Source organism: Rhinolophus ferrumequinum, chromosome 27, assembly GCF_004115265.2.
Source record: "Rhinolophus ferrumequinum isolate MPI-CBG mRhiFer1 chromosome 27, mRhiFer1_v1.p, whole genome shotgun sequence".
Lineage (NCBI taxonomy): Eukaryota > Metazoa > Chordata > Mammalia > Chiroptera > Rhinolophidae > Rhinolophus > Rhinolophus ferrumequinum.
This window is the reverse complement of record NC_046310.1, coordinates 26,264,126-26,283,558: the sequence shown is the minus strand read 5'-3', so window position 1 is coordinate 26,283,558 and position 19,433 is coordinate 26,264,126. Positions and strand designations below refer to the sequence as shown.

Here is a 19,433-nt window from a genome sequence, read left to right as displayed (position 1 = left end):
AGAAGTCACCATGAGCCCGGCAAACACTGGGAAGTCACCATGAGCCCGGCAAACACCGGAAAGTCGCCATGAGCCCGGCAAACACCGGGAAGTCGCCATGAGCCCGGCAAACACCCGGAAGTCGCCATGAGCCCGGCAAACACCCGGAAGTCACCATGAGCCCTGCAAACACCTAGAAGTCACCATGAGCCCGGCAAACACCCGGAAGTCGCCATGAGCCCGGCAAACACCCGGAAGTCACCATAAGCCCTGCAAACACCTAGAAGTCACCATGAGCCCGGCAAACACTGGGAAGTCGCCATGAGCCCAGCAAACACCCGGAAGTCGCCATGAGCCTGGCAAACACCCGGAAGTCACCATGAGCCCGGCAAACACCCAGAAGTCACCATGAGCCCAGTGAGCACCCGGAAGTCACCATGAGCCCGGCAAACACCTGGAAGTCACCGCGAGCCCAGTGAGCACCCAGAAGTCACTGTGAGCCCAGCAAACACCAGTTAGTTACCATGAGCCCAGTGAGCACCTGGAAGTCATCATGAGCCTGGCAAACACCTGGAAGTCACCATGAGTCAAGTGAGCACCTGGAAGTCACCATGAGCCCGGCAAACACCTGGAAGTCACCGTGAGCCCAGTGAGCACTCTGGAAGTCACCATGAGCCCAGCAAACACCTGGAAGTCACCGTGAGCCCAGTGAGCACCCGGAAGTCACTGTGAGCCCAGCAAACACCATGAGCCCAGTGAGCACCTGGAAGTCACCGTGAGCCCAGTGAGCACCCGGAAGTCACTGTGAGCCCAGCAAACACCATGAGCCCAGTGAGCACCTGGAAGTCATCATGAGCCCGGCAAACACCCAGAAGTCACCATGAGCCCAGCAAACACCAGTTAGGTATCATGTGCCCGGCAAACACCTGGAAGTCACCATGAGCCCAGTGAGCACCGGAAGTCACCATGAGCCCGGCAAACACCCGTTAGTCCCCATGAGCCCTGCAAACACCTGGAAGTCGCCATGAGCCCGGCAAACACCGGGAAGTCGCCATGAGCCCGGCAAACACCCGGAAGTCGCCATGAGCCCGGCAAACACCCGGAAGTCGCCATAAGCCCTGTAAACACCCGGAAGTCGCCATGAGCCCGGCAAACACCGGGAAGTCGCCATGAGCCCGGCAAACACCGGGAAGTCGCCATGAGCCCGGCAAACACCCGGAAGTCGCCATGAGCCCAGCAAACACCCGGAAGTCACCATGAGCCCTGCAAACACCTAGAAGTCAACATGAGCCCGGCAAACACCCGGAAGTCGCCATGAGCCCGGCAAATACCCGGAAGTCACCATAAGCCTTGCAAACACCTAGAAGTCACCATGAGCCCGGCAAACACTGGGAAGTCGCCATGAGCCCAGCAAACACCCGGAAGTCGCCATGAGCCCGGCAAATACCCGGAAGTCACCATAAGCCCTGCAAACACCTAGAAGTCACCATGAGCCCGGCAAACACTGGGAAGTCGCCATGAGCCCGGCAAACACCCGGAAGTCACCATGAGCCCGGCAAACACCCAGAAGTCACCATGAGCCCAGTGAGCACCTGGAAGTCACCATGAGCCTGGCAAACACCCGGAAGTCACCAGGGGTAACCTGGACATGACCTCAGAGTCAGGGCATGAAGGGGAGGATACCCAAGGTCACCCTGCTTCCTGGCGCTGACTCACTGGGGCCAGGCGCAGGGAGCATGAGGGGATGCAGGAGGTCACCCGGAAGTCGCCATGAGCCTGGCAAACACCCGGAAGTCACCATGAGCCCAGTGAGCACCCAAAGTCACCATGAGCCCGGCAAACACCTGGAAGTCACCGTGAGCCCAGTGAGCACCCAGAAGTCACCGTGAGCCAAGTGAGCACCCAGAAGTCACTGTGAGCCCAGCAAACACCAGTTAGTTACCATGAGCCCAGTGAGCACCTGGAAGTCATCATGAGCCTGGCAAACACCTGGAAGTCACCATGAGCCCAGTGAGCACCTGGAAGTCATCATGAGCCTGGCAAACACCTGGAAGTCACCATGAGCCCGGCAAACACCCGGAAGTCACCATGAGCCCGGCAAACACCCAGAAGTCACCATGAGCCCAGTAAGCACCCGGAAGTCACCATGAGCCCGGCAAACACCTGGAAGTCACCGTGAGCCCAGTGAGCACCCAGAAGTCACCATGAGCCAAGTGAGCACCCGGAAGTCATCATGAGCCCGGCAAACACCCGGAAGTCACCGTGAGCCCAGTGAGCACCCAGAAGTCACTGTGAGCCCAGCAAACACCACGAGCCCAGTGAGCACCTGGAAGTCATCATGAGCCCGGCAAACACCCAGAAGTCACCATGAGCCCAGCAAACACCAGTTAGTTATCATGTGCTGGCAAACACCTGGAAGTCACCATGAGCCCAGTGAGCACCTGGAAGTCACCATGAGCCTGGCAAACACCCGGAAGTCACCAGGGGTAACCTGGACATGACCTCAGAGTCAGGGCATGAAGGGGAGGATACCCAAGGTCACCCTGCTTCCTGGCGCTGACTCACTGGGGCCAGGCGCAGGGAGCATGAGGGGATGCAGGAGCTGTCTCTGGGCAGTGGCCTCACCTGGGTTTGGGACGGCTTGAAGGCGGCATCGAAGCCGTTCTGCAAAGAGTCAAGGAAGGGCTGGACCTTGTAGAGGCCATGCGTGGTCTGGCTGGAACGGAAGGCCACGACGTGGAAGTACTTGAGGATCTTCTCGAAGCGGGCCTGGCTCATGACGAGCGCCAGGCTGCTGTTGCCGTAGAAGCCACCGCTCCAGATGCTGAGGACAGACTCGCAGTGCGAGATGCTGGTGGAGATCATGTAGCCCAGGAAGGCCTTCATCTCCGCCAGGGTCACCTCTGCCCAGGCGCCGTCACTGCCGAAGCGCTCCTGGAACTTCTTGGCATACATGTTCGTCTGCACCACCATGGCCCCGAGGACATTGTCGGGGACAAAGAGCTGGAAGAAGTCCATGGCACTGGCGCCGGGCGGCATCTTTCGGGTTGGACCTAAGACAAAGACAGGCCCAGCACTTACTACCGAGACCGCCACGCCCCGGCCGGCTGGCGGACGCGCTCCATCACTGGGCCGCTGCCCGAATGCTACCCTTCCCGACACCCTTTAGGGAGGAGCTCAAACACCAGCCCGGAAGCTGTCCTGCCCCCCTGTCAGAGCCCCCCCACCAAGTTCCCTGGGTCTTGGCACCCGGGGCCCCTCTTTACTCTGCACACACCACTTTCTTACAGATCTGGCAAACTCAGAAATACTGATCCAAAGAGTAAGGGACTTGTGAGGGGCGGGGAGGAGATGCAACGGCACATGGAATTCCTACCCCAGGAGCCTGGCCATGGCTCCTGCCCGTTCGTTTTCCTGTAGGTGAAGGTAACTGTGAAGGAGAATGGTTTCATCACCGGGGGCCTGAAGAAACTTCATCCCCGTGACACTGCGATCCTTACTTGGCTTTCTCTTCATGGTAACTTTGAATTTATCAGTGAATAAATCTGGAGGGACTGGTTTAATTTCACCATTGCAATAACAACCTCCCAGCTATTAAGTAAAGCTGGGACAGCCTTTCGAAACACACACACACACACACACACCTTTCATATGTGTATTCGTAAGACATGGCTTTGGGCCCCATGCAGTGACTTAGCCAGGCTGGCAGGATGCAGACGTTCGTAGAACACAAGCTCTGCTCCTACCTCTGTGTGGTGACGTCTCATGAAAGCTGTGCTCGTTCTTCAGAATTTTACTCCCCTCCCAAACAACCTTCCTCTACTACTGACTTGCACAGTCTCTGAAAACCAAGTTTTCCACAGCAAAATCAAAACTGACAAACAGAGATATAAAGTACAGCATAGGGAAGAGAGTCAATAACATTGTAATAACTGCGTATGGTGCCGGTGGGTACTAGACTTACCAGGGCATCACTTGTTAAATTACATAAATATGTAACACTACACTGTACGCTTGAAACTAATACAACACTGAATGTCAACTGTAACTAAAAAATCAACAATTTTTTTAAAAGACTGACAATGTACACAAGACACTAAGGCTTTAGAGTCAGTCAGATTTGGGGAGTTGAAACCCTCAGTTTGCCTCCAGCTAACTGCAGTCTTAGACAAATGCCATCCCCCCGTGTGTCAGAAGGGCGCGGCCGCACCACTGTGCAAGGCTGCTGTATGAGGTGGACGACGGGGGCGGTGCAGGGCGTAGCATCCGCCCAGGGAGGTACCTACACCTGGGGAGTCTTACGGAGACATTACAGAAGTCCACCGACAGCCAGGCTGAGGGCTTGCAATGCTCACTGCCCTCACTTTACAGATGAAGAAACAGGCCCAGAAAGCAAAGTCACCACCATATTCACTTAAATCGACCACTTTTTAGAATGGCGCCACGCGGTGCTGGTCCCACGGGTACCAACCTGGCCTGGAAGGAGGAGGCCCCGGCTGGCATGATACCGGGGCCAGGAGGGCAGAGAGCCGGAGTCGGCAAGGGCAGCTCCACACCCACCCTCATGAAAATCATTCCACTGCAGCAAAGCCTTGTGGCCTCCAGTGGGCAGAGCCATAAATTATTCCGGGATGGCTCTTAAAACAGGAGGAAAACCATCATTTTAAGTGTTACATTATGTGGGGTAGGCAGAAAGAAATTTTCTCTTCCAAAAGTTACCCAAAAAGTAATTTTGCCTTCTAGGCCATTTCAAAATGAATTCACACAGCAAATCCCGGCCGGATGATCTGCTGAATGAAGCAGAAGGCAACCAGCCTCCTTCCCTGCTTAGTTTTTTGTTTGTTATTTTTTAATTATTGTTTTTAAACTTATTTTATTGTATTGGGGAACAGTGTGTTTCTCCAGGGCCCATCAGCTCCAAGTCGTTGTCCTTCAATCTAGTTGTGGAGGGCGCAGCTCAGCTCCAAGTCCAGTAGCTGTTTTCAATCTTTAGTTGCAGGGGGGCAGCGCACCACGCCATGGGGGAATTGAAGCACGAACCTCGTTGTTAAGAGCTCGCGCTCTAACCAGCTGAGACATTGGCCGCCCCCGCCCCTCCACTGGCTTAGTTTTGATTGACAGGCATCCTCCACGGCCTCGAAGAGATTGTGATGCTTCGTATTTGTGAAGTGTTGGCACAGGCCAGTCACCAGGGAGTGAGGGAGGAAGCGTTACCCAGGAGATTCAGTCTCTCTCCAAATTAATAACGTGGTCCGGGGATGGGCAGCATCCCTTATGTTTGACTCATTTAGAGGGAGCTGTTACAGGTAATCCCCATGTGACCCTCAGAATACCCCTGTGATGCTCATCCTGCTGTGCAGGCGAGAAACAGGAACATGTGAGTGCCGGGTCAAGGGGTCTCCTTGCAGGGGCAGGAGCAGTGAGCGTGAGTCCTAGTCGTGGTCCCTCATCTGTTGGCCGGGTGGGACAACAGGCACCTTTCTCACTGGGCACCTGCCAGCAGTGTCAAGGTTCCCCTTTCTGTTTACATCTGATCTGCAATGCTTGGTAACGCACCAAAATTAGGTTCACATTAGGGCTTCTAGTCCTCCAAGTGGTACTTTCCAACAGAGGACACATGAAGCTCTGAACCGACCTCCAGAGCCCTTGGGAACAGCAGAAACCTGGACGGACAGACAAGCCCATGTACAGAATCAGCTACATGATGGATCAGCTGCTGGAATTCCTTGTTAGGAAAGCACAAGCAGAAACTGCATGCGTGTGTGAGCGTGCAGGCGGTCTTCCTCAAGCTAATGCAGCACAGCACTTGGCAAAGCTGGCAACACAAAGAAACACTTTTGGAATCAGGCACCTGAGTGGTGCTCATAGGAAACCCGACTGAGGGCTGACAAATTCCCGAGCTTGTTGCAACAATGTTGCTAAATGTTTTTTGGTATCAGAGAAATTATTTATTATGAATTTGTACCAACTGGACAAACAGTTCACCAAGTTTACTATTTGGAAGTGCTGAAAAGGCTGCATGAAAATGTTAGACGACCTGAACTTTTCGCCAACAATTCATGGCTCTTGCATCACGACAATGCACCAGCTCACACGGCACAGTCTGTGAGGGAGTCTTTAGCCAGTAAACAAATGACTGTATTGGAACACCCTCCCTATTCACCTGATCTGGGCCCCAATGACTTCTTCCTTTACCCGAAGATAAAGGAAATATTGAAAGGAAGACGTTTTGATGACATTCAGGACATCAAGGGTAATACAACGACAGCTCTGATGGCCATTCCAGAAAGAGTTCCAACATTGCTTTGAAGGGTGGACTAGGCACTGGCGTTGGTGCATAGCTTTCCAAGGGGAGTACTTCAAAGGTGACCGTAGTGATATTCAGCAATGAGGATATAGCACTTTTTCTAGGATGAGTTCACGAACTTAATTGTCAGACCTTGTATGTCATCCTTAGGGAAAGGGGCTAATTAGTTGAATAAAATAGACATTAAATCCATAACCGTGACCAGATGTCATGTGACAAAGAGCTGGTGTCCAGAGAAGGGGTGACATGCATACAAGCCTGATATCCCAAAACTTTTAAAGACAGCTCACCTCCAGAAACGCTCATCCCTCCACCTGGATCAGGCTCACCCATTAAGACCCTTTCCCACCAAAACCAGATTTCACTTTTCCTTAGTACCAAGCTAAAATGAAGCAGGAGAGAAGTGTCTGTGAAGAATAAGAGACGGAGTTACAGTTGTCCCCTTATCCACACTTTCGCTTTCTGCGATGTTAGTTACCTATGGTCCAAAAACATTAAACGGAAAATTCTGGAAATAAACAATCCATAGGTTTTAAATTGTGCATTGTTCTGAGTAGTGTGATGAAGTATCACACCATCCTGCTCCAACACACCCGGGACATGAGTCACCCCTTTGTCCAGTGTCTTCCTGCTGCCAACCCTCCCCGTCAGTCACTTAATAGCTGCCTCAGTTATCAGGTCGACTGTTGCAGTATCCATTGGTTGGGGCCAAGTCAACCTTATTTTACTTAATAGTGGCCCCAAAGCGCTAGAACAGTGATGCTGGCAATTCGGATACGCCAAAGAGAAGCTGGAAAATGTATATATTATGCATAGGAAAAAACATAGCATATATAGTGTTCGGTACCATCTGTGGTTTCAGGCATCCACTGGGGGTCTTGGAACGTGTCCCCTGCAGACAAGGGGGGACTGCACTTGCAGCTGGGGTTGGGGTGGGTGGGGCTGGTTCTGTTCCTGGCTCTTTCACTGTTTGAAGGAAACTCCATGAAGTTGCAGTTTCTCTGGGTCTCAATTTTGCATTGGTAACTTGCCTCATCAACCTTCTGAGACAAATGAAGCAATGGCAACGATCTAAGTATTTTGAGGAATGTGAATAATTACAGAAAAGCCCCGTGTTACGATTCTGAAACAGTTGCTATCTAGCCAAGGTGAGGATATGCACTGGGCCCCAGCTGCCCAGCTCGGGAGCTGTGTGACCTGGGCAAGTTATTTAACCTCTGTCTTGTCCACGTGAGCTGCTGGAACAGAACACCACAGGCTGCCGGCTTGAACAGCAGAAGTTATCCCTCACAGTCCTGAAGGCCAGAAGCCCAAGACCAAGGTGCCCGCAGAGTTGGTGTCTGGTGAGGGCCACTTCCTGGTCTTCTCACTGTGTCCCCACGTGGGGGAGGGGCCAGGGAGCCTCTGGGTCTTGTAAGGACCCTAGTGCCACGACGAGGCCCCACTCTCATGACCTAGTCACCTCCCGAAGGCCGCAGCTCCTGACACCATCACTTGGGGATTAGGCTTCAGCCTATGAATTTGGGGGGGACTGAACAGTCTACAGCCCTCTTTGAACCGCCGTCTCCATGTTGGTAAAGTGACGATAACAATAGTATGGAATTCGCAGAGTTGGGGTGATGCACAGTGCCTGCCTTCAGGTGGGTAGCCGACAGTGGTACCCAGTCACACGTGGCACAGAATCCGCTAATCCCCCACCCCGGGCTTCTGTCCTCTTCCTGGAGCTGACCTGCCATATGGCTGTCACAGAACAGCAGTCCTCGCGACTGAATTTATGTTTCAGTCAGACACTGTGTCTGCGTTTCACATGGGGCTGTATTTTTAAAGCCTCGGCTTGGGTACAGAAAGGAGAGAAGTGGTTCTTCCCACCCGGCAGGACACGAGGGGGAAGGGATGGGATGGCGTGGAGCTGTGGGCTGCTGGCCGAGGCCTGCCCACCTCGTCAGGCCCCTCTCATGCAGGGTGACCAGGGGGGCTGGGCCACCGGACAATCAGCTCACAGCTTCACACGACTTCACAGCTTTTCCTGCTCCCCCTCTTCCTGCTCCAAGCCCATCAGGTCCGTGTCCGACTTCCTGGGACACTCTCTTCCTCAGGCTCCTTCCCAGACCTACCTCCTCCTGCTCAGGGGGCCTCTGCTGAGTCAGTGACGTCCCCCATGGACTGATGGCCCCAGCTGCTTCCCTGACCCGCCCAGCACATCCTCCGAGAAAGGGGTCACTTGTGGAGAATCTGAGCGATGAAAAGGACGGGCAGTCATCCGAGGCTTCACGAAGGGTGCTTGGAGCATGAAGCTGACAGAACAGGAAACAGTGCGCCAGATGCAGGGTCTTCTTCGCATCAAGCCCTCCCGCGAACACTGACTGGATTCAATTCTCACAACAGCCGACCGAAGAGGTACTGGGTCATCCACTCTGCAGCCATGGAAGCACGGGCTCACGGAGAAGGACAGACCCCAGGTCACAGAGCAGGGAGTGTCCCGTCACACTGCAGCCCACACAAGGGGACAGACCCCCTGGCAGCTGAGTTTTCCAGCTTCATCGTTGCGTCTGATTTTCTATGTGATGAAGTCTTGAGTATGAGGACGGTGTAAGGAGGTGGCCAAGGAAAAGGCATAGGAAGGGGCGAAAAGGCTTTGGGGAGACAGAAAAGAAGCTGAAAGCAACTACTAGTTTGGTGCAAAAATAACTGTGGTTTAAAAGGTTAAAAATTGCAAAAACCGCAATTACTTTTGCACCAACCTAATATTTAAATATATATGGGCTTGGGAGTTGTTTTCTTAACAGATAAATTCTTAGAAAGAAATGTGTGCTGAGGTGAAAGGGCCCACCCTGAAAGCTGATGAGGCCGGTGGGAGGTCCAGGGGAGCAGGACCAATGGTTCTGGCTGCAAACACGAAATCATGGGTAATTTCAGAGGCCGTCAGCAGGGATTCTGTCACTTATGGCTACCAGAGGGGTGCAGTAAGGTCCACAGGGATGCGGGTTCTTGTCTGTTTTTGTTCCCTGCTGTGTCCTCGCTGCCTGGAATGGAGTCTGGCCAACAGGAGGCACTCAACAGATACCTTGTTCAGTGAGCGAATAAATATATGAAGAATGAACGAAAGAAAAGGGAGTTGAAAATAAGAAGGGTAATGACCCTCCAGCAGCCTGCTGCCAGCTCGAGGGTCTAAAGCACTGAAGGGCTCACTAGAGAATGACGAGGCAAGAGGAAAAGTCAGAGGGCAGGTCCAGTGTGCCCGGCTGGGGCTGGAGCTAGGGACTCTCCGCGGCAGCCTGAGGGACGTCCAGGCAGGAGCACCCCAGTGTGGCACATGCATGTGGGCACGTGTGGCTGGGTGGGACCCATTCTGCCCAGGCCCCACGACTCCTCAAGACCCCAGATTCATACCTCTGTGCTTATCTGCAGACGAGATCAGACGTGTAATTGTGGAGACACACACTGGGCTGGGCCTATAACATCTGCCATTCCTGCAATCCTGTCCTAGCATGTAAGGAACACTAGGAGCCTTAAGAAGCAAACAAACACAAAACGAGCGGCAGAGGCCTGCCTTGAGCTTGGGAAGGCCGTGGCTGCAGGCCCCAGAGAACCAGTGTCTATGGGGAAGCCAGAAGGCCACATGAGACCCCAAAGAGAAAGGATCTGGCTCTTTCCAACCCAAACAGAAGGTAGTCACATCGCCACATGACCCCCGACAGTGGACATCAGGAGGGCAGACCTGGACCTCCAGCCCAGGCCAGAGCGCTGCCTGAGAAGCAGCTAATTTGTAGCAATGTCAAGAGTATGTGCTGATGTGATGGTCATCAGGCCACTGATGAAAATGACATCAAAGAAAACTGTTAAATCAGGCCTAGGGAGCAGAGGACTGCTTGTCCTCTCCTCACCCCTACAGTTCTGGCACGGGCAGCTGGTTCTGCCTCGTGTGCACGTGTGTGTAAATGGCACTAGACTCTCTCCTCAGAAGGACCTACTCGGACATGGTGGTGACCCTCCCCAGCTGACTGTTTTAGGCAGACCCCCCCCCCCACACACACACACACACACTCCTGGTTTACAATCACTGGTGCAACCCATCACCTCCTTTGGCAGACGTGCCAGTCACCTGCTAAAGTCACACCGCTCAGGCCTGCGGACCCCGTGCTGTGCCTCCCTCCATCTTCAGGCCCCCTGTGTTTGCTCTGAGTGTCTGCGTGGAGGGACGGGGGGTTGGATCATGGCTGTGGGCAGGAGGGGGCAGGAAGAGCATGGAGGTGTGGTGTCCGGGGGGGTCCACGGCCCCTGTCTACACCCCCAGAGGGCCCATGCAGCCCACAGACAGATAGGTGGTAGCCAGCCCTGTCTCAGCACAGCCGGCTCAACAACGTGCAGGCAGGCAGGCTGGAGCTGCTTCTCCCTGGGGATGAGTTCTATCCTTCTCATTCCCCAGGTGCCCACCCACAGCCTGTAGGGAGAGGGAAAGCAGGAGGGGAGGGAAGGAAACGAGGAGAAAGGGAGGAGGCGCCAGGAGGACGGGTGGACAGCAGCTCAGCCACTGCCTGCCTGTCTGCAGGCAAGTAAGTGACAGGCTTCCTCATCGTAAAATGAAGGTGGACTGGTGACAGCCAGGGCCTCTGCAGGTGCAGGAGGGCGAGGACGGGACAGAGCGGGCAGGGGGCACGAGGGCTGTGCATTCTCACTAAGCTGGGCCGGGTCAAGCCATGGTGGGAGCACGGCTGCCTCCGCGTGCAGAGCACTGTCTGTCCCACTGGTCACCCTATGGCCTCCAGGACACATGGCACCACCAGCCTCTTGTCCCAAAGAGGAAACAGGAGCCAGAGGCCACTGTTACAGTGAGGGAGCTGTGCGATTCTGGCCTCCCGGCTCCCACTACCCACTTCTTCCTGGTGGCCTTTCCTTTCTCAGGTCGTACTTCCTGAGTCCAGCTCCACAAATGTTGCCAAGAGGAATATTATATTTATCAGTAAACATGAACAAATCAGCATGTTTGACATACATGTATATAGCACTTACGTATTTACACGTAGGTGTGTGTTCTGCCTGCTTTATAAATGAAAATGCGATTCATTTATTTCTTGACGATAACAGAGATCTGTCCAATTGTTTACCCCCTTATCCAATGAGGAAACTGAGTCACAGAGAGGTTAAGGCACTTGCCTGACGTCACCCAACTGGGAAGGGAAAGAACCAGCCTTCACCCTATGGCCCAGTTCGAGCCCACATCCCTGCCCACCCACTGTGGTCTTACGGGAAGGTTCTCCCAGCTCCGTGCCCCACCCCCATTACACGACCTCACAGCTCCCACACACTGACGGGACAAGGCACAGAGCCAGGAGCCCCGACGCGCTGTGCCTCACAGAGCTGCCCAGACGTGACCTGGTCCCCGGTGCGCAGGGAGGTAAGCCCCACAGGTGCAGAGGCTCATTATTCATCTTACGCAGCGGCGCTCCATAAATGCTGGCTGGCCGAATACCATTTCCGGGTGTGCCCTCGGGACCCCCTTTTCCTCCTGAGTTTGGATGGGCACTCACAGACCCTGCCCGAGTCTGCGCCCTGCTCACTTCAAGAGGGAGACTGACCTTCACCTGTGCGAGCCCACCTCAGGTCCCTGAGACGCTGTGGCCCGCTCAGCACAAGCCCTGACTGCAGCCAACACAAAGCCCATTCAATTGCCCATCGCGTCACGATGTTACTTTTTCCTAAGACAACCAGTGGGACCTGGATTCTAACGACTCAGGGATGTTTAGGAAACACCTGCTCTCTGAACAGCTCAAGGCACAAAGGTGACCGCTGCCTAGCCCACGGCCATTGCTTCAAAGAACGAAAGAGCAGATATCCAGGGTGACTTGTTTTGTGCCCAGATTCGTTCACGTGCACACAAGTCAGATTATCCCTTCAGAAGGAAGCCTCTGAGGCACCTCCTTTAATTCCGCGAGGCCCAGTGTGTGGAGAGGACAGTAACCTACGTGTGGAGCTGACGAAGCACCCGGAGCTCCACGGGGATTTATGTGTGTCGACACGTTCCTCAGGGGAGTTTCACACATGAGGAAACAGGCACAGAGCTGGGACCCATCGTTCAAGGTCAGGACCCAAGGAAGTCCTTCTGAACCCGGAAGCGTGCTGCCTGGTGCAGGGCCCTGCGCCAGCCAGAGCTGGGCCGGCCGGCCTCCCAAGCCCCAAGAATGTCCCATTGAGGCGGCCCTACCCAACCAAGGCACAGGGACCTCAATCATCTAAAGCAGCTCATAACAGAGGGACACTTGTGCGTCTGCAGGCAGCACTAGGACAATGGCCCGTGATGCACAGGCAATTGCATCTCGAATACTGGACGCCCAGGAAAGAGCACGCTGAAGGCAGTTATGTTTGGCAGGCGAGGTGCTCTGCAGCCCCACACCCACCTTCCAGCAAATCAAATTACCCAGGCTGGCTCTCACTGTGACAGTGTTTAGACAGCGGGTTTTTTCAGATTTCCTTTCTATTCCAGGCAACCCCAAGCTAGAAAGGCCAAGTGCAAAGCACATACACAACCATTTCTTCATGCAAAGACCAAGAACACCTAGACTGAACAATCCAATGTGAAAGGCATTAGGAGACACAGAACACTAACCACAGTGAGCAAATGCAAGACCCCGTCTTCTCCACCGTCACAGACTAATGCGCTCGCTCCCGCAGAGCACCCCACACAAACGCTACGAACACAGAATGCACCTCTGACCGAAACCCTTCACATCAGGAGGATGCAGAAGGCTATTTTGCGTCTATGCAAACCCTAATTACTGCAGTGTCTTTAGAGAGACATGTTCTCTGCAAGGGCCTGGCCTCCGCTGGCTGACTGGGGACGGAGCTGGAAGCTCCTGCCCCACTTATCCCCATGACACAGTGCATCCCTTCCCGAGATCCAGCCAAGCCGAGTGCCGGGCAAGGGGTCTCAGGGCCCGGGAGCAGGTGGCCTTGATCCTGCCGCTGGCCCAGCCTCTGTCCACGGTGCATCCCCCACCTGCTACTTATTACTCACACTCTGCAGCCAGGACCCTGATTGTGAGGTTAAGTACCAGGAGAGGATGCCTCAGGCCTGACCCTTCCCCAGGGGTTTTCCTGTTCATGAAGGCTTCAAGGACTAGGGAAGGTTTCCTAACTCACTCCAGTAGTAGAGTGAGAACACAGAGGCTCCTAGGTGTGGAGGATGGCAGTGAGGGGGGCTCAGATTTGCAGCTTCTGGTGTTGCCCAGATGCCTACAGAAATATTGCCCAGGGTGCTTCCAAAGCCAGTCTGTGCTGGTGCTACCCCCATGCCCCCAAACACACACACTCACTTTTCCAGGAATGAATAAACCAGGACTTGGACGACCCTTCAGAATAGGTGTCAGTCCCTGATCAGGAGATGGCAGACAGGTTTTGGCTCCTGTGTCAATTCTCATAGTTAGCACCATGCTTCCCCGAAAATAAGACCTAAACGGAAAAGAAGCCCTAGCATGATTTTTCAGGATGATATCCCTGAACATAAGCCCTAACGTGTCTTTTGGAGCAAAATTAATGTAAGACCCGGGCTTATTTTCGGGGAACACTGTAGCAGCGGCACACTTGTTCAGGAGGATTCTGAAGCCCTGGCTGGGGCTGGGGGAAGGGTGGGCTGTGACTGGTGAGCGAAGCCTGCTGTGGGGGAAGGTAGCCAGGGTGCAAGGGGCCCTGTACCTGCCATGCCTAGTGGGGAAGGGCAAACCAGGAAGGTACCACTGCTCTCCCAGCAACTTGACCTTACAAAGTGTTTGTAAGCTTTGAAGTTATTCTAAGGAAATAGAGACACACATGTATTTTGTAATAGAAAATCAGTGCAAACAAAGGAAATGTCACCAAATAGGAAACGCCCATGATTTGGAACTCCCCACACATTAAAAAGGAATGTTCTTGAGGAATATTTAAGAGTATAAGAAAATTTTCACAAGAACATCCTTAAAACCATTACAAAAACAGTATGAACAGTATGATCCAAACTTAACTTCAAACTTTAAAAGTGTGCCTGTGAACTCAAAATGACCGAAAAGCTCCAAGACAAGGGCTTCGCAATAATCATCGTCAGGGGTAGGATTACAGGGGATTTCAACCCTTTTCTTTATACTTCTCTGAATATGATTTCTGGAAATAATGCATATAAATATATGACCTTTAGAAGGAGAAAAAGAACAGCTAATGATATTTTAAAGAATGGGGCTCTTGAAGTCCTAATGTTCTTCTAAGGTTCCTTTGAGGTAAAGGGCTGCTTTCATTTGCAAAACCAGAGAGTGGGATTTGGGAATTTCTAGAGTACTTTCTGGCGCTGGTATCCAACGGCCTATCGGCTTCAAATATCACGTTCTTCCATTCCTTGAGCAGGAGGCCACCAGCCCACGAGGAGAAAGTGGGGTGCCGCTGAGTCCCAGGTCCTCCCCTCGAGCCCACAGCCCCCTTGCCCAGAGAGCTCGCTGTGGCCCCAGAGGTTGGGGGCACTAATCTGAAGAGACTTCCACAGGCTTCCAGCCCCTCTGTCTTCTTTGGGACTTCCTCCTCCCCCAAGCCAAGTTTCAAAGAAGGAATAAGAGAGCATACAAGCAAACCACCCAAACTTATGGAGACTGAAAGCAGCACAGACCTCAGGGGATGCATTTTGAAAAAAACTAGAAGAAATACAAGAATCCCACAAATGTTAATATGGTAATCAAATACTTGTTTGTGCTTCCAATGGGTTATAAATATCCCTCTTTGTAACCCAGGGTATGGTTTGTCAAGACTGTGGGAAGGAGAAGCAGCCCTAAGCAGATGGGAGAGCCCAGACTGGAGGGGCGAGTGCACCGATGTGCGTGCGTGCGTGCGTGCGTGCGTGTGTGTGTGTGTGTGAAAATGCTAAAGACGCGGAAGCTCCCCCACACTCTCTCCTGATTATCTGGGAAAGCAGGTTGGCAGGTTGAAATCTCCACACTGGAGAGCCTTTGATGCACCAAGGAAAATAACACCTCCCAGGCAAGAAAAAGCGAAGGTCAGCCTACACTTGGAGTTTTGAAAGGCACCAGCTGATCCCTTCCTCTCTCTCTCTCTCTCTCTCTCTCTCTCTCTCTCTGGATGTTACAACCTCAGAATGAAACAGCAGAACATCCAGGAGGACGTGGGCAGCAGCGCAGGACTCTCTCCCTCATCTCCCAGGGGCTGCCATGGGCACTTCTACATGAGATTTAAAAGGAAAAAATCCTCCCACAACAACTAGTGGGCGGGGTGCAGATTCTGGCATCAAGGACCTGGGTGTGACTCCGCCACTTGTCAGCGATGTGACCTGGAGCGAGATGCTTCCTCCGTGTGCCTCAGACCACCTGCCTCTTCGGGCTGCTGCAAGGATTAAGTGAGTCAGGACTTACCAGGATGCCCTCAGCAACTGCGGGCTTTTCCTTCTGTGGTTGCTGTTACCTTTATTTTCATTGTCATCCCACAGCCTCTTCATGTCACATGGAATCAACAGAGAGCAGAGCGTGGGCAGCGCAGCACGGGATGTCCAAGCTGGAACGCGCAGATCCCTTCCTTTCTGTGTAGGCACAGTTCCAAAGGACTGCTTCAGGGAGAAGCTTCCTGTCGTTTTATCAGCACACCTCACTGCCCCCCACCCCCCACCAAACCCGGAGCTCGAGCTGCTGGCTTCCGCTACAGGACTCTTACATTTGAGGTCCAGGATGCCCACAGGAAACACAGTGACCGCCCACACCTGCAGCCCCATTTGCAGCTGGGCAAACTGAGGCCCTGGCCCTTGGTGTCCCCTTGGATGGCCCTGGCTCTGCAGAGCTGCCCCTGGGGCTGTCACTGTCATCATGTCATGATCCGTTCCTGTTACTCTTACTCAGAAACCTCATTCTCACCCCGGATCACTTTAAACACACTCTGCAGGGCCAGGACCTGGTACTGTGCCCACTGGCCGGGCTGGGCACTGCAAGTGGGTGCCCAGTCATAGGGGCAATGCCTGAGCAGAGAGAAGGGGGCTGCAGATGGAGGGGACGGGCTCCAGTCCGGCTCTACCCACCCCGGATGAGCGGCCAGCAAATGACTCCAAATCGCAGTGTCAGGATGAAGGGGCTGCACGCAGTGCGCAAACTCCTGCTCCCGAACAGCACGGTGTGTCCACAGTCAGGAAGCAGACCTGTCCTGCTCGGGTGGACGGACGGCACGCCCGTCACTACGGGGCAGTCACATGTGCCTGGCACAGTCCTGGTGCTCAGTTAGCAGCCGCTGCAACTACCATCAGCCCGGAGGAAAGGGCCCTCATCCGAGGGAACGTCACAGGAAGTGAGACGAAGGGCGGCCCTGCCTGGGTGTGAGGTCGGTCCCGTCGGGCGTGAGATCTCACGTGCACAGGGCAAGGTGCTGGGTTCGGATCCCCTTGAAGCAAATTCCTGAAGATGGAGGGATGGTGATTTATTTCCAACCACCGAGAGGGACAAAGGTCCTGCAGATTACTCAGGCTTGATCCCAGTGCCGAGTGCTCCAGGGTCTGCAGAATCAGGCGAGTGGTGACAGGAAGAAATGGCAACCAACGTGAAACACTGACGCCGATGGTGCCAGGCATCGGATGAGCAGCAGCTGCGGGGAGGATGCCGACAACAACCTGCGAGGAGGACGTGGCTCCCAGAGACGAAGGCCCGCTGATGCAGCTCTGCCCGGGGACAGACTGCCTTGAGCACGGACCGGCCGGCACAAAGCTGAGCTGCTGTGTCCGGCCCTGCCCAGTGCCCGCACAACGTCTCCAAGAATGCCGTGCTCAGGCAGACCTGATGCATCGAGCAGGCGCCACGGACAGGTACACAGCCTCCCGAAGCCGGGTTTTCCCATCTGTCCAAGGGGATGGTTGGCGTACAGACCTCAGAGAGCAGCCATGAGAATACAACGAAACACTGCACACAAGGCGCAGAGCAGCGTCTGGCACACACGACCTGGAAACAGCACCAGCTAGCGTCCTCAGTGCCATCTGGAAGGCTGCCACCGGGCACACTCCTCTGGGCGCAGACGCGGGGGTTGGACAAGGCTCTTTCCTAAAGACCAGTGAGGCCCACTCAGGATGCACCTCAGGCTTGACCTGGAGTCTGCCGAGGAGGGGACAGGCACCTACAGAGGCCGCCATCGCTTTCTGGCTCCCCTTCCCAAGTCCACGTTCAGACAGCACAGGCGGCCCAGCAGGAGAGCACATCACAGGTTAACAGACAAACACCACACTCACTTTCCTTCGGATCAAGAGTGACAGCAGATATGCCGGGGACGTGTTGCTCATGTGCCTCCCGTTTCTGGTTATGATTTTACCACCACATGGGAAACGCTCCCCCCTTCCATCGTCGCCCTTCCTTGGAGAGAGGATCTAACACGGCACGAAGCAAGCACATGGGCCCCTTTCAGGGTTCTACTAAAAGGGTCATCAAGTGGTTCTTTCATCAGTGAGATCTGCTGCCAAGTTGCTGCTGAGTGCCAAGGACATAAAAAAAGTCACCCCGTCACCCTCCCCCTGGTCATGCCTGTCATCCCTTTTCTCTCCACGATCGAAAATGCCCCAGGGAGCCACGTGACTAGTTCATATCCACTCACCTGCACACCCCCAAACATGCCTTAGAGTCCAAACAGTAATGGCATTGGGGTACAGCCTGGAGTCGGAAGAGCTGGGGACCTCCTGGCTATGCAGTTCTCCACACGAAGGTGCTTATTCTCCCTTCACCTCGGTTAGAACCACCCATCTACTCCTCGTGTACACTGCATAAACCTTACGGGGACAGTATCAGGACACACGTCCTGAGCTGCCACACAGCCCCAAGCATGGAGGCTCAGATCACGGCCTGGCCTCCTCGACCCCGTGCTGGGCAAAGCCCACAACGCCCAAGTAAAACGAGGAGCCCTCTCCAAAGCGCTCACTCCTGCCATCCTCTCAGTGACCCTGTGAGCAGTACCAATTTTATCCTCCTTTAGAGAGAAGGTCACTGACGAGTCAACCCAAAGACAGCCATTGTCCAAGTTTCCGGTGACACACACAAAAGGTACGAAGGATCCAACTGCCAAGTCACCTGAGGGGGCATTCTTCCAGCCCACAAAGCTACCCGAGGACTGGCGGGCCCTGAAGGAACTCACGTGTGCCTCATTGCTACCCACAGCCAGTGCCACCACCCACAGTGTACACTACCTGATTTCTGACTTTTACCCAGCTCCTGAGCTGCTCACCTTCATGTCCACCTCTGGGGCCACGCCCCCGACCCAACATGGACAACCGGTGCCCCTCCCCCCGACCCTGTTGGTGACTGGCATCCAGTCACTCGGTCATTCCAGCCACACCCTGGAGCCCTCCTTTCAGTCCTTGCCTTCCCGTGGCCTCCACACCTGTCAGCAGGCACTTCAGGGCCACAACCTGACTCGCTCCCTCCAGGCCCCGTCCTCAGGCCGAGGCGCCTATCTCTACCTTCACCATCACCAGTTAATATTTTAAAAATGGGACCCTGTAGGGAAAACAGAATTGGTCAGGCTCCTTCCCCCAGCCAGCTGCTGACCTGGACCGCCAGTCTGATATGGTGGAATGTCGACAAGTACCATCCATCCTGAAGTTGTGTGTGTATCGCTTACGTAAGCACCCTGGCTATGAGCCACCTTTGTCTCTGTACGGTATAAAGGGGTCCGGCCATTTTACGGGGTTCCTGCTGGGCGGCTGCTGCTGTGGGCTGTGCTATACTATGCTGTGTCGAGCAATGGGGCTGCTGGTTGTACCCCGAGAAAGCCTGATTGTGCCCAGAGAGCCAGGGAATAAAACATGTCTGCTCTGCCTTTGGCTCCACGCATCTTCTTCCAGCTCCCAGAGTCAGACACCTTACCCCTGGGACACCACCCAGTCGGACATCGACCTGACAGACCGTCATCATGCCACAGCCCAGTGGAAGCGCCCCTTGGTGCCACACTGCCTACAGCGTGAAGGTCAAAACCCTTCATCGGGAGGGCCTTACAGGACTGTTCAGCTACCCGTCAAGCCATCTCCCACCTTTGCTTTATGTACCTGTTATTCCAAGGGCTCGCCACACAAACTGCTCATGCTCACAACACGCACACATGTTAGACCTCGCTTTGCATCGCTCACTCCCCGTGCTTCACACATTCCTCCTTCAGCACCCAGCCC

The 19,433-nt window shown here is 54.2% G+C and overlaps 1 protein-coding gene across 1 annotated transcript in view; it reads right to left on the bottom strand.

Annotated features, from left to right (window-relative positions):
* Nucleotides 1-19,433, bottom strand: part of PGBD5 (piggyBac transposable element derived 5) — an 81,049-nt gene that overhangs the window by 27,793 nt on the left and 33,823 nt on the right. Inside the window, exon 2 of the mRNA XM_033099663.1 lies at nt 2,605-3,032. Coding sequence (XP_032955554.1) covers nt 2,605-3,032 — 428 coding nt within the window. The remainder of the gene's footprint in view (nt 1-2,604; nt 3,033-19,433) is intronic.